This window comes from Pseudorca crassidens, chromosome Y (assembly GCF_039906515.1).
Source record: "Pseudorca crassidens isolate mPseCra1 chromosome Y, mPseCra1.hap1, whole genome shotgun sequence".
Classification (NCBI taxonomy): Eukaryota; Metazoa; Chordata; class Mammalia; order Artiodactyla; family Delphinidae; genus Pseudorca; species Pseudorca crassidens.
The window spans coordinates 17777277-17801865 of record NC_090318.1 but is presented as its reverse complement, the minus strand read 5'-3'; the positions used below and the strand labels follow the sequence as shown (position 1 = coordinate 17801865).

General features: G+C 48.0%; 1 protein-coding gene across 1 annotated transcript; it reads left to right on the top strand.

The window, feature by feature from the left end:
- Nucleotides 1-950: 950 nt before the first annotated feature.
- LOC137217896 (testis-specific Y-encoded protein 3-like) lies at nt 951-24221 on the top strand. The gene is made up of 8 exons (XM_067724896.1): nt 951-1478; nt 2086-2163; nt 2267-2378; nt 2476-2621; nt 2736-2824; nt 19799-20001; nt 21403-21479; nt 24135-24221. Exons 1-8 carry the CDS (start codon nt 951-953, stop codon nt 24219-24221), a joined length of 1320 nt encoding a protein of 439 aa, XP_067580997.1.
- Nucleotides 24222-24589: the final 368 nt, after the last annotated feature.

The window sequence follows — 24589 nt, the reverse complement described above, 5'->3', positions numbered from 1 at the left end:
TTGCCTGCCACTCAAGCGTTTGAAAGGCACTATGCAAACGTGTGGTCACACAAAGTCCGAGAGCCCGTGGTGCCAATCACACACGAGGAGAGGTCTTTTGGTGCCAGGCAAGGTAGAATTTCTCGGAGAGTTTAAGTATCCAGAGGGGACCCCAGGAGAGTGGGCCACACACACACACACACACACACACACAGAGAGAGAGAGAGAAAGACAGAGGGGAGACAGACACTCAGACGGAGCTCTTCACTGCGTGGCTTTTCTGCTCCTGAGCAAAGGAATTCAAGTCGAGCAAAGAGCTGGGTTTGCCGGACACTCCCCGCTCATGCCACAGAGCTTCGGGCTCTCTGTCCCCTGGAAGAAAAGTATCCAGCAACTTCGGCCACCATGCATTTCCTTGTACATTTTCTGAGAGCTCCCAGTGGTTAAGGGTCCTGAGGGAAACCAGATTCTGATTTTCTGAGTTTGGAGCGGGAACTCCTGGCTCCAACTGGCACAGGCCACATAGGTATCACAGGGCACCCGGGCACCCCAGACGCAAGGGCAGAGGCCTCCCTGGAGGCGAACACCTTGGGGAAGCTCGGCTGCTAAGTCGGGGGGGCAGAAGGGGTGTTTCCGGGGACCCGGCAATCCCGGAGACTGGCCTGTTTCCACAGGGCGAGGGGCGAGGCAGCCGAGGGTGACGCCCACTGTCCTCGCCCTGATTGGTCGTGATGGGGGCAGAGCGGCCTGGGCGTGGCTTGGAGCTGCTTCCTGCCACCTGGACACGCATGCCTGGTGGCCAATGCTCCTGCGCATGCGTTTCAGCGCGCTTCACCGCAGAGGCTCCTAGGAACGGTTCAGCCCGCAGCGAAGCGTGATTCTAGTCGCTGGGCCTGTGTGGTGCTCAGCCCACGTGCTGAGCTTCCAACTGCCGCAACTTCGCTGCTGCCCCAGCTCAGAGCCAGGTCCGCATGGGCAGTGAGGCGGGACCCGGGGTCGTCCTAGGTGTGGGAGGGGGTCCTCAGGAAGCAGGGGCCCGCGGGTCGCCAGCTGTGGTGCGGGAGGTGGGTAGGGTGCTGGCCCTAGCTGATGGGTGGGGCGAGGAGGCCGCCATCTTTATCGGGGAGGTGGTGCGGCAATGCGCGGCCCTGTTGGAGGGAGAGGTGGCGCGGATCATGGAGGTGTTTTGGCAGCCTGTGGAGGACATGATGGAAGAGGTGGAGGTGGTGGCGGAGAAGCAGCAGCAGCAGGTGGTGGCGGAAGAGCAGGAGGAGAAGCCCCAGGAGCAGGGGCAGGAAGAGCCAGGGCCGTCGCCTAAGAGCGCCTCGCTGGAGGCGCTGGAGGCGCTGGAGGTCTTGCAGTTACAGCTGGAGCCTGTGAATGCAGAGTGCAGCCAACAACTCTTTCGTCTCAAGGTCACAACACTTATGAGGCGGAAGCCTTATCTGGAACACAGAAGCACCATCATCCAGAGCATCCCTGGCTTCTGGGTCAAAGTTGTATCCTTAATTTTGTATTTGAGAGACCACGTTGTGGCCGGGCTAGTGCAAGGGGTACCTAACATAGCGGGCCGTTTGGGTACCAAAATGTATCCATTGGATTGTGCATTGTGGGCACACTCAGGGAAATGTGATCCTGAAATTGTGGGGGCATGCTGATTTTCTGCATAGCAGGAAATAAGCCTAGGGCTTTAGTTGCAGAGGTCCAAAAAGGTATCGTCATTAGTACCAGGGCCTCTTGAGACAAAAGAGTTGTCTTGTGCACAGGTTCTTCTTGGAATAACCATCAGGGAAAACGGAGGTGAGAGTGGGGAGTTATGAAAGCGCATCCTAGTTAGAGCCAGGAGTGTTTGCTGTGCGGAAGTAAGCTTGTTCTGTCCAGATGGAGATCAGGGCCTCCCTCTCAGAATCGGAGGCTCCCTGTTTTAGTGCACAGATATGCACACCCCGAGGGGCTCATTGTTCCTTCATGCAGTCTGTATTGAAGGAATAGGACTAGATGCTAGTGGGGCCTTGAGATCAGACACTCCCAGGCCGCTGTCCAGGCTCGCTCTGTTCTCCCAGCCCTTTCACCTCCGGCATCTAGAGGCTCCTTGACGTAAAGCAGTTTGTGAACCACCCCCGGATGTCGGCCATGATTAGTACCCAAGATAAAGACATGCTTAGCTACATGACCAACTTGAAGGTCAGGCTGGGGAGGAGAGGGGAAATGATTTATCCCGGAAAGCAGGAAAGAGCAGGTCTGCTGGAGAGAGATTTCACCCTCTGCCTCCACTTTGTCCCGGCAGGTGGAGGAACTCACATATCCCAGTGATTACCGCAAGATCATGTTGTTTTTCCGGAAGAACCCCTATTTCCAGAATGAGGTGGTTGTTAAGGAGTATCTCATTGAGGCCACTAGTAAGAGACAGCTCCCTGGATCGTGGGGGAGGGCAGATGGGGTGAGGTGAACGTGAAACGTGATTTAGGCCCTTGTCCCACGCTCCTTTTCCCACAGGATATAGGGCATTTCGTCTCGCTCCAATTCAGTGGCACCGTCATTTTGAAGAGGAGGTGTATAGCCGCAGGCACAGCAACAGCGGCCTTAACTTCTTCAACTGGTTCTCTGACCACAGCTGTGTAGGATCTAGCAGGATTGCTGAGGTGGGGTGCCTCTGGGCCTCCTCAGCAATGGCGATGTTGTTCGGCTGGTCGGGGGGAGGGGTGTGGGCCTGGCCTGGCCTGGCCTGTCCCGACCGGGCCCCTTTCCCGTACCAGATCATCGGCGAGGACCTGTGGCCCAATCCCCTGCGCTACTACCCGAGGGAGAAAGGCCCCACCGGGACAGGTCACCGAGAGGAGGACAGGTGGGTAAGGAGCCCAGGGGCTGGGCGCTGAAATGAGTAAGCTGGGTCGTTTATTTCACTCATGGAGGAGTTGAGGCTCAGAGGCATACAGTGACACCAGGGCGTGAGGGCGTCAGGGTGCGACAGCACGTCTGGAAAACTGCAGTGCAGGACTGGTTCTGACTAGGGAAGCTTTAGGCGAGTGAAGCAGCATGAGAGTCAAAGTCACTGAGATTCAAAGGTGCACGTCTCTGAACTGTCATTCCATGGCCATCAGCCCCACGCTCAGGCCTCCTGTACCGCCCCCTTAAATTTGGGCTTGCCTTTGGGCTTGCCTCAGGTTTCCCCCACCACCCCGTTTCCACAAAGGTGTGTGAGTCCCCTTTGTGCAAAGCCTTACCCCGCTGTCCCATCATTTTTTTCTGTTTTGATCATCACCGTCATCTTTTACTTTTCTTATGCATCTCCTTCACCTGCCATGGCTATTGTGAGAACAGTGGCCGTTTTGCGTCGATCGTGAAGAAAAGTTTCTAATATGCGGTTGGAGGAAATGTAAGAGATCACAGGGGATGTGACTCTGTCTCCTGGGCAGGGCCTTAAAAAGTTAAAGCGGTCTTTAGCATCGTTCAGAGAGGTTGGGTTATTATGTGTGTGCCTGTGTGTGTTTTCAAAGGCACTCCCGATCTTGAGATGCGTGTGATGGAGCATCACCCTTGACCTAAGAAGCTGCTTTGGGTGAAGGCGAACGGTCAACGTGGTTGTCGTGCACACGAAGAAACGAAGAGAGGTCTGGTGGTGAGATGTACAGAGAGGGAGACACCAGTAAACCTGGAATAAAACCGGAAGATAAATAAGCAGCGTCAATTGTATGTGTTTGTGTGGTGTTTGTGCAGGGGCTCAGGGTAGACACATCAGCCCCAGGCAGGCTTCTCAGTTTGCTGCCTGGGAATTACCAGGCCATGGAGAGTTGTAGAGGTGGGGGGAAATCATACTTTGGGATTGCATCAGAGGATGCAGTTCTGCCTGTGGGATGGGGGTTGTGGAGGAAGGAGAAATAAGAGAAGGACTGGTTAACTGGGGCCTGTCATTTTTCCAAGGGAAATGCGGAAGTTCAAGGAAAGGGCCTGGTGAGCAAGGGCCTGAGATTGAAATGCTGGAAGTTAATTTTGTTGGATAGTGGTCCTCCATGTATCCTCCCTGTTGCATATCATCAGACACTTTAATGGGATACAATGGGGGGAAGCCTTAGCATTTAATTCACTGTTGGACCGGATGCCCTTCTAGTGCATATGAACACAGGGTCTTTTGCTGAGACAATTAGCCCCTCAGGGCTAGGGTTCCAGACAACATCTCAGGACATGGGGGTATAAGGTGTATGGAGGACATCTGGGGAGGTGAGGGAGACACGGGTGGGAAGGCAGTGAGGATGTTAGTGTGCTCTGGCAAAGGTGACCAGGGGAAAAGGTAAGTTTGCTGGGAAACGGCTAAGCAAACAAAAACGGAGTCCCTCACATCTGAGTGAGCTCACGTGAACTCTGTTCTTTTTTCCGGGGGACTCAGTTTGGGTACAAAAGGGCACATGGGGGGGGAGAGTGGGGAGTTGGGGATGTTAAACAGGCAAGTGCCAGGCCACCCAGCTGTGTGCTCTCTGTCCCGTGACGGCACAGTGGTTAATACCCCTATTTTCAGACAGGCTTAAGCCCTCTGCCCAAGGCCCGCTTCAGGCCAGGTCCCCAGAAAGTAAACATTTTTCTCATGAACAGTCTGGTAGAGGTGTCCCATCCTCGCTGAATGGCTGGGCACACCGTGTTTCAACCACAAAGGCACTGTCCTTCTTCTGGGGCCTTGCCAGCAGTCTGTGCCCCTGAGGCCAATGGGAAGACCTAGAGCATACCGAGCTCACCCAGGAAGTGGTGAGCACTTCGGGTGCTCCTTGCCAAGTGGCTGGCTGCTTCCCAGAAGCACGTCTGTCTCTGGACCAGGCAAAGGACAGACTCTGCCACAAACGGAGCAGGGAATGTTCAATGTTTGTCCCCCCAGTGTTCTTCTCTCTTCCCAGATACAGCGGCTCCAGCACAGGCGTCCCTGAGGGTGGCATATTGACAGTACCATTTCCGTCCCACATGTTGAGCTCTTGCTCAACGACTTTTGGTAGAAGAGCCTTCTCCCAAAAGCCCCAGCTCTTTCCAGGACGAGGGTTTGACAATCAAAGTTCATGGAGTCACGGATGTCCCCTTCAGAGTGCACTGAGTTAGATCGCCTGCTCAGTGTCAGGTTTTGTATTTGAACATCTACATCCCAGCTATGCCCCTTCTACAGTGGAGACATCCGAAGGTCTAGAAGGCGAGGCTTGGCCTTTGCCCGCTGCTGTCCCCACAACCACCCCACAGACACTGTGGAAACAGGTCTTCTCAGCTTCTCGCACTGTACACCTCAAGGAACCCTTGGGGCTTCCACATGCTGGTCCCTGTCTTTCCTGGTGCTGGTAAAAATAAACTATGCTCTGATAACCCTGCAGTGGGAGTGGGACAGCATACTGGTGCGTGGTCTTAGGCAACCTCAGACGGGGCTTGTTCTAAGGACTCCAGGATATTTATCCACATCCAGAACATTTAGTAAGGTCTTGCAAAGGACTTAATCACCAAAGCAAAGGTTGGGACAGGCTCCCCCAACTCCTAACATCTCCTGCCAGTGCTTAGGTACCAAGGCTATGCTTAGGCCTGACCTGTCCTGGAGTGAAGCTGGGCAGACGTTCATGGATCAGGTAGCGGAACCGTAAACTGTGGACGGTTGACTTGATTGTCATTCTCTGGAGACTTGGCATGATGTGTGCCCCAGAGGCTATAGCTTACTGAGTTTCCTCCTGGGCTACAGAGCTTAGACGTAGGTGTGACCCGGTCTCTTAAGGGCTTTTTCACGTGGGGCCTAATATCTAGGTGCGAGTAGATTGAATGCACAGTTGCACACGTTGCCTGAGGTTTTCTTCCGTTGAACTTCAGGGCATGTGAGGCCCAGCAGATTACTGATCAATCTATGAGCATTCTGGCTCAATCACTCTGAGCCACGTTTGCGTGTCCTGGTCTCTGGACATGTTCATGTTTTCCTCTGTCTGAAATGAAGATGGTGTGTCCGTGTTGTGTTTGCCCATGATCTCTCACTCTGAGCGTGAGTTGGTGTTCCTTCCTCTGGCTTTGCCCATGCCTTCGTCTCTCTGATCTTCCACCCATGCCTGTGCCCATATGCACGCCTCTAGTGCCATAGCTGTCGCAGTCTGTTCATGTCCCTGTTTCGATACACGTGCTCTGGGTTGCTGTTACTCACTTACTTATTTGTTAAGGTTTGTGTCTCTGAGTTGGTCTGTGCCTGCGTTCCACCCTTTCCTCCATTCCTGCATCAAATGCTTCCACCACCTTGAACTGGGACTTTTTTGTGAGTTCCGTTGTCTTTGTGAGCAACAAGAAATGCTTTATTGCAGGTGGAGTTAGCAGTGACACACATTTGGAAACAGAGGAATAGGCATGCCCTTGTGGCAAATCACCGACAGACAAGAATATCTTGTGGAGGTGAGAATATCAATTACGGCCCCCAGAGGGTGATGAGGACATTGAGGGAATGCATTTGCCAGGGAAGCTTCCAGGAGGAGAACGTTTGGGGTTGACTTGTTAGTGTTTTGTAAACACTAGTGCAGGAGTGAAGGAAGATGACTCTTATTCCTCCCCATTTTATTCTTGCGTTGGTCATTAAACCGACATTATGTGGGCACAATTTCTTCATGAGTTTTAATGAAGCATCACCCGAACGATAGGAATTGGGGCTAGTCTTCCTGTGAAGAGAAAAGTTGTTAGAGAATCCTTGCCCTCGGTGACCTCCTATGACCCAGGGAGAGGGGGTGCATGAACAAAATACGGGCATACCGAATAGAAACTCGTGGACCAAGCACCTCACCCAGAGGATCAGGTGGTGCTGAAGGAAGGTGAGGGCTTCAGGAAGAGAGAGGTATGAGTAAAGGAAAGTGTGATGTGTAGATTCATGAGTTTTGCCATACCTGAAGAGTGTGAGGGGCATGATTTCTTGAAATACTTGTCCTGCCCCTTTCTCTCCTGTCTCCACCTGGGACTGCAAATACGTAAGCCTCGGATTGCTCAGTGGAGTCTGGCAAATAATCTAGGCTGTTACATTTTCTGCATTATTTTTGTTCTCTTTCTGCTCCTCAGCCAGGATGATTTCAATTAACCTGACTTTAGGTTTTGTGATTCTTCTGCCTGCTCAAACCTTCCTTTGAAGTCTCTACTGAAGGTTTTGATTCACATGCTGTGGTTTTTCAGCCCATTATTCCTATTTGTTTCTGCTTTAAATGTCTCTTTGTTGAGAGTCTCTATTTCGCTAGACCTTGGTCTCCTGGTTTCTTTTAGTTCTTGCTCCATCGTTTCCTTTGTCAGGTGAGCGTAGGTATGACTCTTGATTGAATGTCTGCCTACAGAGTTAAAGTACTTGGTTTCCTCATGCACAGTATCTATTAATTTGCTTATCTGACCTGTGATGGGGCAAATACACACTTGTTTCATTGCATGCCTTGTAAGTGGTGTTGAAAACTGGAGATTTTGAAGTTTGGAATGCAGTAAATGGGGAGGAGGTTTTTCTCCCTCGTATTCATGTGTGGCTGCTGGTTGTAGTTGATCCTTTCCGTTACTGTGCCGAACTATTTTTGGTTAGACGGCTTTCTTTGCCGTGTGCTGTGTAGTCACTGGTGTTTCTGTTCCACTGCGTGGGTGGACACAACCGATTATTATTTTTTTAAACCGCCGGGGTGCTGGGTCAGGGGGTTTGGGGAGGTAGCAAGGAAACACAAATTTCAAAAACCACTCTCCTGGTCTCTGCAGATTACCTTGGGGCTGGGTGCACAGCTTCATCACCGTATACACCATTTTCATTTTCCCAAGTCTTCCCACCCAGTACACCTGGAGACTAAAGATCAGCCAGAGGTGAAAACTTAGGGTCTCCTCAAATCTTTTCTGAGCCAGTGAATGTGTGTGACCTTGTCTAGCAACACGGGGACGGGCAAATTTCTCCTTTACCCCTGTTGAGGTCCTTTTGGCTCTCCTAATAATTATGTGGACACAAGACAGATTAACAGGAAAAACAAACCAATTTAATTCATGTACACAGAGGTCTCAGAAATGGGACCGCCTGAAGTGACCAAAGCCCGCTGAATGTATCTAGTTTTGGACAAATAAATATTTTTATACATTCGACAAAACAAAGAGGCTTGTGCTTGCTTGGGCAAGCAGCCTAATGAAGAAGTGTCAGCGTTCGTTTATCCAGCTTTCTTAGCCTTGAATTTCCTAACTGCAGTGACCAGGATGCTTTCTAGCCTCCTGCCATAGGGAGGATACCGTCACATGGATTTAGTTCGCACTTTGGGGGAAGGCAGGGGGCCAGAGTATTTTTGTTGTGGTTTTCAATCATTTCCCCTCACTGACCGTTTCCCTGGTAGCCTCCGTTCAAAATAATCAACGTGCCGGTGAGGCATATCTTGGGCGGCCCGCTCTGAGCCCCAAGGATTCCCTCCTCTGCAACTTCCCTTGATGTTTCACAAAGAAAAGGCTAAGGTGATGGCCGTGGAGAGCAAAACTGGGTGAGTAGCTCAGTGCTAAGAGATCTGCAAAGGGAGAAAAGAACATAGGTTAGAATGAGGATGAAGAAAAACAGAAAAGAACAAATCAAATCAAAGTACATTTCCCCAAACCCTACCGAAACAGTTCCCCAGTCCCGGGAAGACATCAGTCCAATAAAACGGCTTTGCTTCATTTATGTGACGAAAGCATTTCCTTCACTTTTAGTAAGTTGGAGACTATTTTTCCCATTTGATTTACGTAGAAGCAGCATTTTCCACTGATGATTGCATAAGCTCATCCTCGCCGAGCAGTCAGGATGTCCAGAGCAAGTCCATTTTGGAGCACCACTGATGCTAGGCTGTTAACTTCTGACTGAAGTATTTTCACACTTTGCATAGGGGAACTGAACTCTTGTTCCACTACCATGGAGAGTTAAGATGGCTGTTCTAATTCATAACCTCCATAGCTTGGGAATAAGATCCTGAACAATGAAAAGAAGTTGGAGTTGTGATACCCAATGGATTGTCTATGACTTCCCTGCTGGCACCTTTATGGGACACAGTTTTATGAACAAAGGAGCCCAGGTTTGTAATTTGGCTGCATTTAGGGTGGAGTATTTGGTGACAGAAGGAGCCAGGTATCCAAGTCCCCATTGTCCTGACCGGTTAGGTGGACACCCTTTATATACTTTGCTGCCACCCAACATAAAAAGACCAGTGTGGTTTGCAGACAAGGTTACAACGGAACCTGCATCTCCAGGAACTGGAGTATTCCACGACCTTTGCCATTGGTAATGCTAGCATCCATACCCTCCATCTCCCGTGTGCTCCTGTCAATCTGTGAGAGCAGGACAGGTTGCAAAAGAGTTGGTACAGGAGGCCTGTGGTCTGGTTTGGGCAGCACTAAGGCTTGGTTCTGTGGCCAAGCGAGTCCAGATTTTTATAGTGGTCCACCCGTACATAGCTTATGGTAGTAGGCAGCTTAGTCATGGGAGCAGCCGTAGTACCCCAAGTTGTACGGAGGTGGCTTACGAGTCATCCAAAACATTTGTTGATTTGGCAGACGTTTGTACCAAGAATGGTAGCGCTAGAGCCACTTACAATCTTTTCCAGGGATTTGAAGATGCCACCTGTGGGGTCAAACCACAGAGTCTGAATGTACTGTTGGTCCCCGAGTGTCACTCGGGAAAGGCCGAGTATCATGTTTGTTCCAAAGCAAAGGGACAACTTTTCACCTGTTGGTCTTTATGTGGGCAAGGGAAAGTTCTTGCCCTTCCATGTAGGTTATGCAAGACCCAAATAACTCACCAGAAGGAGGGACAGAGCAATGTTTTCTTAGACATGGGTGCCATACCTTGTCATTTATCTGCCTTCCATACTTGGTCCACCAGATGTTCACATCGGCAGAAACAGAGAACAGTTCAGGTCCTTTAGCAGTATCTAGAGGCCGGCATGACCAGCAGTCAGATCAGTTAGGCCAGGGGCTGGTAAACTGGCATAAGCAAGTGTTTGGTTGGTACTCTTTGCATTGAAAAAGTAAAGCTTAATAAGAGCCTTTACAATAGGTTGTAAAGGGGCGCACAGTGAGTATTTGGAGAGGGGCAGTAGGATAGATAGAGACCAGCTAACTCTCCAGTCAGCCTTTTAGCAAGAGACTAACAAATGTAGGAGGACCTTCAAGATGCTGGAGCAGTGAGACGTGGAGCTCGCCTTCCTCCCCACAGATACACCAGAAATACATCTACACGTGGAACAACTCCTACAGAACACCTACTGAACGCTGGCAGAAGACCTCAGACCTCCCAAAAGGCAAGAAACCCCCCACGTACCTGGGTAGGGCAAAAGAAAAAAGAAAACACAGAGACAAAGGAATAGGGACGGGACCTGCGTCACGGGGAGGGAGCTGTGAAGGAGGAAAAGTTTCCACACGCTAGGAAGCCCCTTCACTGGTGGAGACGGGGGATGGGGGGTGGGGGGTGGGTGGGGATATGGGGGGGCGGTGTGGGGGTGGGGGTGTCGGGGGAGAAGCTTCGGATCCATGAAGGAGAGGGCAGTAATAGGGGTGCAGAGGGCAAAGCGGAGAGATTCCCGCACGGAGGATCGGTGCAGACCAGCACTCACCAGCCGGAGACGCTTGCCTGCTCAGCCACCGGGGCGGGCGGGGGCTGGGAACTGAGGCTCGGGCTTCGGAGGGCAGGTCCCAGGGAGAGGACTGGGGTTGGCTGCGTGAACACAGCCTGAACGGGGCTAGTGCGCCACAGCTAGCCGGGAGGGAGTCCAGGGAAAAGTCTGGAGCTGCCGAAGAGGCAAGAGACCATTGTTTCGGGGTGCGCGAGGAGAGGGGATTCAGAGCACCGCCGAAACGAGCTTCAGAGACGGGCGCGAGACGCAGCTGTCGGTGAGGACAGAGACGGGCGTGAGACGCTAAGGCTGCTGCTGCCGCCACCAAGAAGCCTGTGTGCGAGCACAGGTCACGATCCACACCTCCCCTCCCGGGAGCCTGTGCAGCCCGTCACTGCCAGGGTGCCGGGATCCAGGGACAACTTCCCCGGGAGAACGCACAGGGGGCGCGCCTCAGGCTGGTGCAACGTCACGCCGGCCTCTGCCTCCGCAGGCTCGCCCCGCATCCGTACCCCTCCCTCTCCCCACTGGCCTGAGTGAGCCAGAGCCCCCGAATCAGCTGCTCCTTTAACCCCGTCCTGCCTGAGGGAAGAACAGGCGCCAGAGAGCGACCTACATGCAGATGCAGGGCCAAAGCTGAACCCCAGGAGCTGTGCAAACAAAGAAGAGAAAGGGAAGTCTCTCCCCGAAGCCTCAGGAGCAGAGGATTAAAGCTCCACAGTCAACTTGATGTACCTGCATCTGTGGAATACCTGAATAGACAACGAATCATCCCAAATTGAGGAGGTGGAGTTTGGGAGCAACTGTAGACTTGGGGTGTGCTGTATGCGACTACTAGTTTATGATTTTTATGTGTATCCTAGTACAGTTTTAGCCCTTGGTATCATTGGTGGATTTGTTTATTGGTTTGGTTGCTCTCTTCTTTTTTTCCGTGTATTACTTTTTTATTATTTTTAATTTTTTTATTTTAATAATATTTTTAATTTTTTATTTTAATAACTCTAATATATTTTATTTATATTTTCTTTCTTCTTTTTGTCCCCTTTCTTCTTTTGAGCCGTGTGGCTGGCAGGGTCTTGGTGCCCCAGCCGGGTGTCAGGCCTGAGCCTCTGACGTGGGAGGGCCGAGTTCAAAATATTGGACCTCCAGCGACCACCCGGCCCCATGTAATATCAATCAGTGAGAGCTCTCCCAGAGATCTCTGACTCCCTGCTAAGACCCAGCTCCACTCAACGAGCAGCAAGCTCCAGGGCTGGACGCCCCATGCCAAACAACTAGCAAGGTAGGACCACAACCCCACCCATTCGCAGAGAGGCGGCCTAAAATCATAATAAGTTCACAGACACCTCAAAACACACCACCAGATGCGGCCCCGCCCACCAGAAAGACAAGATCCAGCCTCATCCACCAGAACACAGGCACCAGTCCCTCCACTGCGAAGCCTACACAACCCACTGAACCAACCTTACCCACTGGGGGCAGACACCAGAAGCAATGGGAACTATGAACCTGCAGCCTGAGAAAAGGAGACCCCAAACACAGTAAGATAAGCAAAATGAGAAGACAGAGACATACACAGCAGATGAAGGAGCAAAGTAAAACCCCACCAGACCAAACAAATGAAGAGGGAATAGGCAGTCAACCTGACAAAGAACTCAGAGGAATGACAGTAAAGACGATCCGAGATCTTGGAAATAGAATGGAGAAAATACAAGAAACCTTTAACAAGGACGTAGGAGAACTAAAGTGCAAGCAAACAATGATGAACAACACAATAAATGAAACTGAAAATTCTCTAGAAGGAATCAATAGCAGAATAACTGAGGCAGAAGAACGGAGAAGTGACCTGGAAGATAAAATAGTGGAAATAACTGCCACAGAGCAGAATAAAGAAAAAATGAAAAGAATTGAGGACAGTCTCAGAGACCTGGGACAACATTAAACGCACCAACATTTGAATTATACGGGTCCCAGAACAAGAAGAGAAAAAGAAAGGGACTGAGAAAATATTTGAAGAGATTATAGTTGAAAACGTCCCTAATATGGGAAAGGAAATAGTCAAGTCCAGGGAGCAGAGAGTCCCAGATAGGATAAATCCAAGGAGAAAAAACGCCAAGACACATATTAATCAAACTATCAAAAAAGAAATACAAAGAAAAAAATATTAAAACAGCAAGGGAAAAGCAGCAAATAACATACAAGGGAATCCCTGTCAGGTTAACAGCTGACCTTTCAGCAGAAACTCTGCAAGGCAGAAGGGAGTGGCAGGACATATTTAAAGTGATGAAAGGGAAAAACTACAATCGAGATTACTCTACCCAGCAAGGATCTCATTCAGATTCCACGGAGAAATTAAAACCTTTACAGACAAGCAAAAGCTAAGAGAATTCAGCACCACCAAACGAGCTTTACAACGAATGATAAAGCAACTTCTCTAGGCAGGAAACACAAGAGAAGGAAAAGACCTACAATAACAAACCCAAAACAATTAAGAAAATGGTAACAGGAACACACATATCGATAAGTACCTTAAATGTAAATGGATTAAATGCTCTAATCAAAAGACACAGACTGGCTGAATGGATACGAAAACAAGACCCGTATATATGCTGTCCTTAGAAGAGACCCGCTTCAGACCTAGGGACACAGACAGACTGAAAGTGAGAGGATGGAAAAAGATATTCCATGCAAGTGGAAAGCAAAAGAAAGCTGGAGTAGGAATTTTCATGTCACACAAAATAGACTTTAAAATAAAGACTATTTTTCTTTCAGTAAAGTTACATGTACCTTTATTATATTAATATATACACTACCAAATGTAAAATAAAGACGATTACCAGAGACAAAGAAGAACACTACCTAGTGATCAATCCAAGAGGAAGATGTAACAGTTGTAAATATTTACGCACCCAACATAGGAGCCCCTCAAAACCTAAGGCAAACGTTAACAGCCATAAAAGGGGAAATTGACAGTAACAGAGGACAGGCATCTGTGTTCCTCCCAATCCCCCTAGTCTGTTCTAATGGCAGGTAACTAAGATCACTGGGGCACAAGACCATCTGATTTAGAACATCTAGGAGGCTCCTTTTGTCTCTATTAGGGATCTTTACCAGCATGCACCTCTGAAAAAGGAATTATTTTAGGCAGAAAACACTCATTGGAAATACAGTTCACCCAGTTGGCCTATTATATCCTATAGTATTTTCTTACACGGAAACAGGCAAAGAGTACCTGAAATGCTCACCAAGCAATAAAATAAGACTTCCACTATCTTTCTGATTGAAACTTTGTATTTTCATAAAACTGTACAGCCCACGAGACCTGTGAGGACAAATACAAACTATGAATAACGGGCTTAATTCTCCTCCATTAAATAATAAGGAGAGAGGTTTCCACCTCTGCCTTTTGCTCAGAGCAATTATTTTAGAAAACTTGTCGTTAAGTACTCTCTCCTCGTTTTGAAATGTGTGTAAAACTTTCCGATGGGACTTTTCCCAGCTTTGTGACCCAGAAGTGTCCTTCTCAAGGACCTGGAGACTATCTCTTTGAAACAAAACCAGGAAGGGAGAGGGAGCCCATCTCCCAGGCTCTGTGGGAGGTGAGGGGCTGAGCTTCTGTAGGCTCCTGGCCCCAACCTGCAAACCTACCTCTCGTCACAAAGACAGGAGCGGTTCGTCTTTCCTCTGAACGAAGCTGATTAGCTACCACAGACGGTCCCTGCAATTTGCAGGTCAACTCGGGATGGCTGTGTATGTGTATAGTACACGCTGCTGCCAGGTCTTGCTGAGGCCTAGTCAGTGCTCATCTTGAGAACATTCACAGAAGGAGCTCTAGCTGCCTGGCCACATAAAAGGGTGAGATTTTCCTTCTGTCTTTGCCTCTCTTGGCGAATTCCCTGTGGTGTGCACCACATTCTGATTTAACGCTTATCTGATGATAAAACTGCTGTCTTTCTCTTCTGCTTTGTGGAGAGGTTTGCTGGGGGTTGGGAGGAGATTTGCGTTTTAAGTATATTTCCCAAATGAACCTCAAATCCTTTGTGGAATAGGTGAAATACAGAAACATAAGCTACTATATACATAAGCACTGACTATACCTACGTACACGCAGATATTCTTTGTAAGAGTCAAAATCATATTTATTGCTAATTTCCTTTTCATCTACTGCAATGAAAACTATGTTAAATTTTTATAGCATATGCTAGTCATTAAATTTCCACTGGCTATGTCATCTATTCTCTAGGCTACAAAAAAATTCTACGGTAATTTATTGACAAATAAAAGTGTGGAGCAAATGTATTACGTATTTGACACTAATGGAACTATTATTCCCTGTTCATCACACAAACGCATCCCAGGAACTCCACCATCTGATTTCTAGGGTTTCCAGGAGCTTATCCTGGTTAATTACGTTCACAAATTGTGCTTCCATCTGTGCCTTTAATATAGATTTAGAAAAAAATAGCTCTATTATAAATCTTCAGGGGCTCCCTGGTGGCGCAGTGGTTGGGAGTCCGCCTGCCGATGCAGGGGACGCAGGTTCGTGCCCCAGTCCGGGAGGATCCCACATGCCGCGGAACTGCTGGGCCCGTGAGCCATGGCCGCTGAGCCTGCACGTCCGGAGCCTGTGCCCCGCAACGGGAGAGGCCACAACAGTGAGAGGCCCGCGTACCGCAAACAAACAAACAAACAAAAATGCTACGAGCAAAGGAGAAATACCTTCAAAATGATGGAGTTAATTCATCCATTTGTTCCCTTATTTTAAAATATGTATAAAGGTTACTAGGCATTAGGAATAACAAGAGGAAATGTCTCCTGTCCTCAGCGTGAGCACAGTTCCTTGGGGGCAAAGGCAACCTCTAAAGTGTCAACTAAAATTGATGTGATCTATGGGAAGTAGAGGAAGAAACCAGCCTGGTTCCGTGAGGGAAGCCTGTGCAATTTCAGATGGAATAATTTTGAAGTGACCCTAACAGTATGAAGTGGTTTTACTTGAATAAAAGAGAGGGACGACCCTCTCTATTAACATTCTATTTTTACAATACCAACAGAAATGTAAACTAGGTTATTTCTAGTACTGCTCTGACGGACAGTCTTATTCTGAGGGTTCCATATTGACTTGCGCTTCAACTCCTGTCTTCAAGGCTCTCTGGGGAGGGGGCGTGCTCACCGTGCCCGGGGGATGCCCCCAGATGCGGGACCACCCGGCTCTTCCATCTTCCTTGGGAAAGCCTGGCCTTCACCCCAGAATCCCACACTGTTCAGAGACTTTGTGCTCATTAACTTCTTAATCTGGTCCATTCTAATAACGCAAAGCAGTTTTACTTAATTATTATTCTGAAAGTCCAGTTAAGAATTTAATCATTTCTAAGCAAATCACTTAAATACTAGTGGGACTAACCATGGTGCAGCACTTAACGAATTACTTGGTCTCTCTCTGTAGGAATATTATTTAGTCAGAATTGGACATCTCCTTTCTCTCAGCCAGCCCTCCTCTTAAACGACAATGGTTTTAAAATTCCAATTTTATGACGTAGTTTACCACTCTGCACTGGCATTATAAGAGGCATTTTCTAAATTAAGTGTCTGAGGTCTTTTCCATGCCGCTCAACTCGGAGACTCAGAGTTAGAGCTTATGGGTAGATGTAAGATTGTATACTGGATATTTCGGAGAGACAGTCCTCCAAGATTTCTACTAAAGTGCACCTGTTTCTTTGGACAACTGGAATTGCCCTCCTCTACTTCTGATAAGTACTACACCCTATTAATTTTATATATTTAAACATTTTCTTCCTCCTATACTGAGTGTTAGCTGGAAGGTAGGAAACTCGCTCCTGATTTAGGAAAAGGAGACATTCTAGTCCTATTCAGTGCTCTATAACATGTCCTAAAATTTCCATCTCTGTATCTATCTGCCTTTCTAAATACCTACCTATTTTTTTCCTTTTCCTCCTTCTTCTCCTCTTCCTCCTTCTTGTCTCTTTCTCTTTCTGTCTTTGTCTCTCTCTATCTCACACACACACACAAATACACACACACACACACACACACACACACACACACTCCTCATGTATATCTGGGGAAGATGCTGATGAGATTGCTATTCTTTACAATCCCTAAGTCCGTAGAGATGTCAATCTTTAAAAGACGGTGTGCGATCTCTCCTTTGAGAACCTGATACCCTTCTGGGAAAGCAGTATACTTGCTGCTTAGCGGTGATGAGATGTCCCAGGAGCTACTAAAACCTGACTCCTGTGTTTTTTCTTGAGAAATTTAATCATCAACACAATTGCTAATTCAAACCCTGTAAGTTGTCCTTCATTTTATGTTACAGGAATGTTCAAAGCCAATAAATTGAAGTCGCAGGTGCTCCACTCTCAGAGTTATTAAACATGAAAACTCTTTTATGTCCCTGAAGAGTCTGCTGAATTCATTGTACTCAGTACTTGCTTGCATTCCTGGAAATGAAGGGCAAAATTGTATCAATTGGTGGGTGTGGATTTGTGTGTCCAAGTCCATTTATCTGGTAGAAAACTGATCCTGTCTTTATTTAAAGTCTTAATATCTTGTTCATCATGTATTCTGCATCACTTCTGAGTTTTTAAAATAGTGCATTAAATATTATTCACCTCGATTACTGAATTTTTTTGGTGCACCCCTAAATTCTGTATCCAATGTAACAGCCTCACTTGCCACCCTGTCCCAGTCCGGCAGGACAACCTGACGTTAGCTTAAGTTCTGAAGTGATTGAGGACTTCACTCTTGCTTTTCTTTTGCTTTGTTTTTTTACATAGTAAGTAGTGTTAAGGGTATGAACACGATAAATCGCCACTAACAGAGAAATATCGATAGAGATATAAAATGTGTCCTTGCTTTTATGTGCAAAATATCCAAACACTGGATGGGTATATTCTGGTCCATCTCAGTTTTTTGGTATACATTTAAGTTTATCCACGTTAAAAATACTGATAAAAAGTGGCAAGTTGCGATAAAATACAAATGAAGTGAGTCAACGCATTAAGGGCATATTCCAGCTTTATCGCACTCTATCCACATGATCCCAACACCTTTAAACCTCAGCCATGCCATCCCCTTGTGGGGACAATACATATCAATTTTGTGAAGAAGGTTTTCATCCACGATAAAATAGAAGCAAGCGTAATGAGGTAGGAAGTGTGGACTAGGTTATATTTAAGAAGAGAATATGAGTACGTTACAATCTGTGATGTACAAAGCTCTATAGGTATTAGTCATTAGTTTTTCAGTTTTCACACCAGAGGTAAAACCCGGAGGCGGCGGCTGTGCCCCCGTCAGGAGTGTGGCGTGTGGACTCTACTCTCTGAATTACTCCAAGCCCACTCAGCCTGGTCACCCAAGGATCCACGCATGAGACCACCTGCTTGCTTTTTGTTTCTTGTCTCCATGGCTCAGTGCTTTACTGCCAGAGAGACATGGGATTCCTCCTTTTCTTTTTCTGCTTCAGGGAGACAATTGCCAGTGACAGAAACCCAGGAAAACTTAGCACAAAGCACAAAACCGAGTCTAAAACTCCCAGAGGGGAACTTTCTAAAAGGCCATTAAGTTTCCTAAATGATAACATAAGTGTGAAAAACCTCATAGGTTGGTGCTTTCCGTTTCCTGACATGTAAAAATGGTAATAATCATCACAGCTAGTGAACGACACTGACAAATGACACTCCTATAGTCTCTCTTAGTTCTAAGCTCATTCACATGTGTCGTTTCACCTTTGTCCTCACAAGGAACTCGTCAGATTTCCATCTCAACGTCCTCATGCGAGTGAGGATAATGTCAAAAAACTTACAGAGAGACTGTGACTTACTCGAGATCACCAAAAAGAAATCTGAATTTAAGGTTCCTGTATCTTAGTCCTCTTCTATTGCAACCACGCCTCGCTGTTTTACTTAAAATTACGTTCATTTAAATAACTGCTTCAGTAAAATGAAATGATACAAGACTAGGAACCTTTGTAGGCCAGGTTACACAGTGCTCTAAACACTTAACCTACGTTATGGTTTGGTCTGACCATTACAAATTCCGTACACTGCGGGCTTCGTTCTGGAGGTGTAACTTACACACAGCTTACATTAGCGTCAGGGGTACACGGTAATGACTCGACGTCGGTATACACTGTGAAATCACCACCAGAATAAGCCTAGTTAAAGTCTGTCACGACACACAGGTGCAGTTTTCTTCCTGCAGTGAGACCGTGTTTCATTCAGTGTTACTGAGAAGTAACTGACGTCCGCCACTGCGTTAAGTCTACGGTGTGCGCAGCACATGGTTTGATTTAATGGTGAGAACCGCCCCGTAGAGTTCCAATACTACGCAGCACAGTATTGCTAGCCGTGGTCACTGTGCGGGACATCACATCCCAGGGCTTATTTCTGTCACAACTAGAAGTTTGCACCTTCCGACCCCTTTTCCCCTATCTCCTCCACGCCCCGCCCCCACCTCTGGCGACCACCACTCCGTTCTCTGCATCTAGGAGCTGGTTTTCTGTCTGTCTGTGGCCTGGATCCCACGGAGAAGAGAGGCCGTGTGCTGTTTGTCTTCGTCTGGCTACTTTCACTCACCCTACGGCCCTCCAGGTCCATCCGCCGTCACACATGGCGGCACGCCCTCCTTTTTCACGGCTGAGTGGCACCCATCGTGCGCGCGTGAGCGCCCCTCTTCTGTATCCGCTCTCCGCTCACGGACCCGCAGGGGCCCCCGACGCGCCTACTGCGAAGAGCGCTGGGGTGAATGCGCCGCTGCAGACACCTGGCTGAGTCGGTGCTGACCCTGAGGGTTTGCCCAGCCCCGTCAGTGGCCCCAGGGGCACGGTCTCGTGAGCACCAGCCTCCGGCTGACCCTCAGGCGGAAGCTCTGCACGGAGGCAAATGTAGGCAGTCCTGTGGGACCTCAAGCCTCAGCCCCTTTGGCCACCAGGGTCCGGCCGTGTCCCCCGGTGGCAGTTAAAACTGGGGCCACAGCCACTGACGTAAATCCGGGGTCACCGACGTAAATCCGGGGGTCAGCGACGAAAATCCAGGTTCAGCGATGTAAACCCGCAGTCAGCCACATAAATACGGGGCCTCAGACATAAAACCGGGGTCAGTGACGTAAATCCGGGGGTCACTGACATAAAACTGAGGTCACTGACCTAAAACCGGGCCCCCAGAAGTAAAGCCGGGACCTCAGCTGTAAAGCCGGCGCCACGGACGTAAAACTGGGGTCACTGACGTAAAACGGGGCCTCAGACGTAAAACCAGGGCCTCAGACGTGAAGCCAGGGCTGCAGACGCCTGTCAAGCCCAGGCGGAGTCCCTGGTGTGCTGGGCGGCACGGGGGCCGCAGGAGGCCCGGCTCTGACCCCGAGGACACCAGGCCGCCCTGTGCGCCTCAGGCCACAGCCCTGCCCCTCCGGCGTCTCCGGGTCCCCAACGCCGCGCAGCAGCCAGGCGGTGAGTCCCTAGGCCTCTGAGAGCGGCTTCCGGGGGCCTTGTGGGCCCGGCCCTGGCGGTTCTCAGAGCCAGGGGTTCCGGGGCTGCATGCGTCAGGAGGTCTTAGAAGTCGGGGTGCCGCGTGTGGGGTTCAAACCCTGCTCTTCAGGGAGCAGCCCCGGGTTATGGTGAGCCCGCGTCCCAGAGTAGGCATCGCTCAGCCGGGTTTCGGGGGTTTTCAGAGGAAGTGGTTCCAAGTGTAGCTGTAGATCCCGTATTTGCGGGGTGCAGGGGAGCGAGTTCAGCATTCTCCTCGGTCCCCATCCTGAACGTGAACCCTGTGGTTCTCATTTACCCGACATTACAGATCAGGAAACCGAAGCCCAGAGAAATTCCGATTTTCACTCGTAGTCACTCACGGTGAACAGGGACTCGTGGACTCAAGAGTCAGGCAGCCCAGGACCCCATGCCATCGTGCCTCCCAGGAAGCTGCGCAGACACTCACTGCTTCGATGCAGTGCGACTGCATTCCTGCTCATGCACCGGTCTGCACAGGGGCTCGCGCAAAAACCACAGACTGGGTGGGCGGTTTCCAGGCCAGAGGCGTGTTTCCTCGTAGTTCTGGGAGCTGGAAAGCTACGATGGAGGTGTTGGCTATTGTGGCTCGTGATGAGGGGCCCCTTCCTGGCTTGTAGGTGGGTGGCTGCCTGCCTACTGCTCACGCGGCCTTTTCCAAGCGCAGAGGAACAGAGAGAGGGGTGTCTCTCCTCCGCCTCTTACCGTCTTAGGGCCCCACCCTTACGAGTTCCTTTAATCATAATCACCTCCTACGAGTCCTGTCTTCAGACACTGTTGCCTTGGGTGTTAGGGCTGCAACATAAGAGTTTTCGGGGGACACAGTTCCGTCCAGGGCATATTAGCAAGCACAAAAATAAATGAGTACTAGATATTTGGAACCCTTTGCAATTCTGTGCCTTATGTTTCTGAGGGGCTGCACTGTCTTCCTTTCCATATTGCATATTAATTTCTCATTGCTTCTGTAACAAACTACCACAAATTCGGTGGCTTAAAACAACGTAAATGTATTATCCTGCAGTTTTAGGGATCAGAGGTCTGGAGTCAAGGTGTTGGCAGGACTTTGTTCCCTCAGGAAGCTTCAGAGAGCGTGCGCTTCCTTGCCTTTTCCGGCTTCTGGAGCCGCCCTGCATTCCTTATCCCGTGGCCCCTTGCCCCAAGCAGTGTCTTCCGCACACTGCATCTCTCGGACAGTCCTCTTCTGTAGTCGGATCTCCCTTTGCCCTGAAGGACAGTTGCTATTCTGCTGGGTCTGCCTGGCTAATCCAGGGCTCTGCCATCTCAATATCCTTAACTTAGTCACATCTTCACTTTTACCACGTAACATAATGTATTCACCGGTTCCAGGGATTTGGATGTCCGTGTCTTTGGGGGGCCATTGGATGTCCGTGTCTTTGGGGGGCCATTACTTCGCCTGCCACGTGGTGAGTACTACATTGAAGCAAACTGCTTTCTAATATCATTATGCTATGCTAATCAATAAATTACTAACTTAATATTCTAAAGTTAGAGTCACATATGTTTCAGCTTACTAAAGTGGCAAATGGTAGGCACACCTTGGAAGACACACTTACAAGGAGATATTCCAGTTTCTCATATAATTAGCCTATTTTCCTTGGAAATCAAATCAGGACTTGCCAGTTGTTGAAATGGGCTATCACCAGAATCATTTACTTTCTCAATAATTTAAAAGTATGTGGTGAACTAACATGTGCTTAAAGATCCTGAGTCTGAGTAAACAATTTGTTAAGATCCCTTCTAAAATTCTTCTCATGGTTTCCCGAGGATACAGATAGATGGTCAGTTATTTTCTGCAGCATTTCTCCTCTGATATGGGATATACTTGGGAAGCATCTCTTAGGGTTAATGTTGAAAGTGTTGCTTATTTATTCTAAGTATTCTGCACCTATTTCTAACAAAACACTTTCCTTTGAATTCTGTGTCAGTTTTATCTTCTTCAGTGTACTTGAAAATTGCCAGGTAAGTCCAGCAACTTCATCAGCCTTCATCCTCCTCCTTAAGAGTAACGAAAGGAAGGATTCTTACTTAATTTGGGGAGTACCCTTCGGGGAATTTCATTGGCTAGGTTATTATGTAAGTGGATGAAAGATATTACATGAAGATTGGCCATTGCCCAACTGGAGGAAAGAAAAGAGTTCATCGTAAGCCTGCCTTAAGGCCTTCAAAAGAAAACTACTAGGTACCTATAACCATAGTGTGAGTCATGTCAGAGAATCTCATAGCTGAGATTCGTTTGTTTGTTTGTTTGTTTTCCTTGAAATCTGCACTCCCTGCCCACAGAGGGAAGTCTGTACTTGTCGGTGAGGCATCAGGGTCGTTCTCAGTAGGTTTTCAAAATATATTGGATTTAGGAGCCGAATCACTTGCCTCCTCCCCATGCCCCCAACACCCCTCACCCCTGCTCCAGAGTCTTCTCGGTGCCTTCCTGATATTCAGCACTTAGCCCCTCTCTTGATTTTTAGGAAAACTCTGGGTTAGTTCTAAACCCCAAATGTTTAAACCGAGCCTCCTCTGTCTAGCTCACCCCCAGACATCCTACAGATGGTTTTGCTTTGCTTTTGGTCCCAAGTCTGTGGTCCTTGGACACGTGCTCTTGGTGACCAGTTATCTGGTCCTTCATGTTTATAGCTCCATTAATATCTCATTTCCAGAAAGCGCCATTCATAACTAGGTGTCATAAATATTAACTCCAACAGATAGTCATGGCTATCTGATACATACATAATTTTTTTTTAACATCCTGAATCTCATTCTGATGAAGTACAGTAAATAATTCAGGTCCCATGGTCGAACGTTGAGAGTGAGGTCAGTTAGATGAATGAAGCTTGAAGATAAATACAATTCCATTAACAGAAGTTTATAATAATGATTTATCTAAACGTCTATTTGAAACGAAACAAAAAGCACTTGGGGTGGTGTCAGCAGAAAGTGCATATAGAATCGCAAAGTCAGTTCTGGGCCCCTCGTCTCTTAAACACGTGCAGCCCGTCGACAGAAGCAGGAATGTAGAGATATCCACGTTCCTTTCTCGATCCTACTCTGAAGTCAGCAGGGTGGGATGCATGGCAGAAATTTTGAGGATGCTTTAAATGTTGAGTAATCTCCGTACATCTCATGTCTTCTTGGTCTTTGTCATTTGTTCTCAAAATGACAACATTTGTTCTCATTTGCACCAAAATACGTAATTCTGGTAAATTGTGATGTACAGTTGATGCTCGTTAAGCACCATAGTATTGATTGTAGGGTTACAAATCAGTTTTGGATTAGGCAAATTCCTATACAGGGATTCTGCAGGTAGTGAGCATCAGCTGTGATTGGTGAATCTCTATGACCACGTTTTCTCTTTGCTCTTGTGTGTGCTTATACGCTCATTTATATGAGGGTTTATCATTGACTATTAGGGAATGATAATGGTGCTGAAAAACATGGATGTGGAACTTGGAAGGCATCCACATGACACAAGAAGTCATTCAGACCCAACTATTAGAAAGAGTGAGTGGGCTCTCAGCAGAATGGCGAGAAATAAAATGAAAAATTGCACTTGCTGCAAAATAATATCTACCGGTCATTCATCAGACACTACGAGTGTGATGTGACAGTGTCACGAGTAACCTGGGTTAAAGAGACGATGAGCGACCTGGGTAGCTAGTGCATCTCAGATAAGCAAACTTTGGAGATTAAACAACAACCATGTTTTGGTTGTAGCTCATGACTTCGCGGGTTAGGTGTTTGGAGAGAACTCAGCTGGGCCCTTGTGCTCCACTTGGCACTGAGGGAGGTCTCGCAGCGGTGTGCAGATGGCAGATGGGGTCTGGAGGGTCCAAGGGGCTTCCACTCACAAGTCGGTTGCCCTGGTAAGTGGATGGAAGTCTGGATTCAGCTGGTAATGCCCACCCGAGAAGATTCCAGAGGCCCCAAGGATTCCAGGATTCCAGATGCTGTCAGATTTCTGTGATGTAGACTTGGAGACCCAGAATGTCCCTTCAGTTGGTCAAGCAGCTCAGCGCAGAGAGGAATGTAGCGCTCTCTTTCTCTCTCTCTCTCTCTCTCTCTCTCAGTTGCAGAAAAGGCAAAAAGTGCACCCCGTGAAGTTATCCTTTCTACCCTTCACAGTACCTGTAGTGAACATGCTGTACTTCTGTTGACTTCTACACCCCAAACCAATTAGTGGGCAATATATTTATTTTAATGTATTTTAAAAATATCTTCTTAAATCAGGCTTGTTTGCTCATTAATATTTATTTTCTTAATCTAATCACCTAGGGTGAAAATGGAAACTATAAAAAGAAAGGAAATGTAGCTTGTGATGTGCAAATATAGTATCATTTCCTTAGAAAAGTCCAGAAAGAACAAATAAAAGTTAGCCTCAGTATCAATTAGAGAAGAAAGAATTTTAATTCATGCATGTTAATTGTTTATCACCATTGTAATTGGTAAAGTTAGTTGAATATCAATATTTTATTTATTGATAGAAAGATGAAAGTCAGAAGGTAGAAACATTTGGAACAGGGTT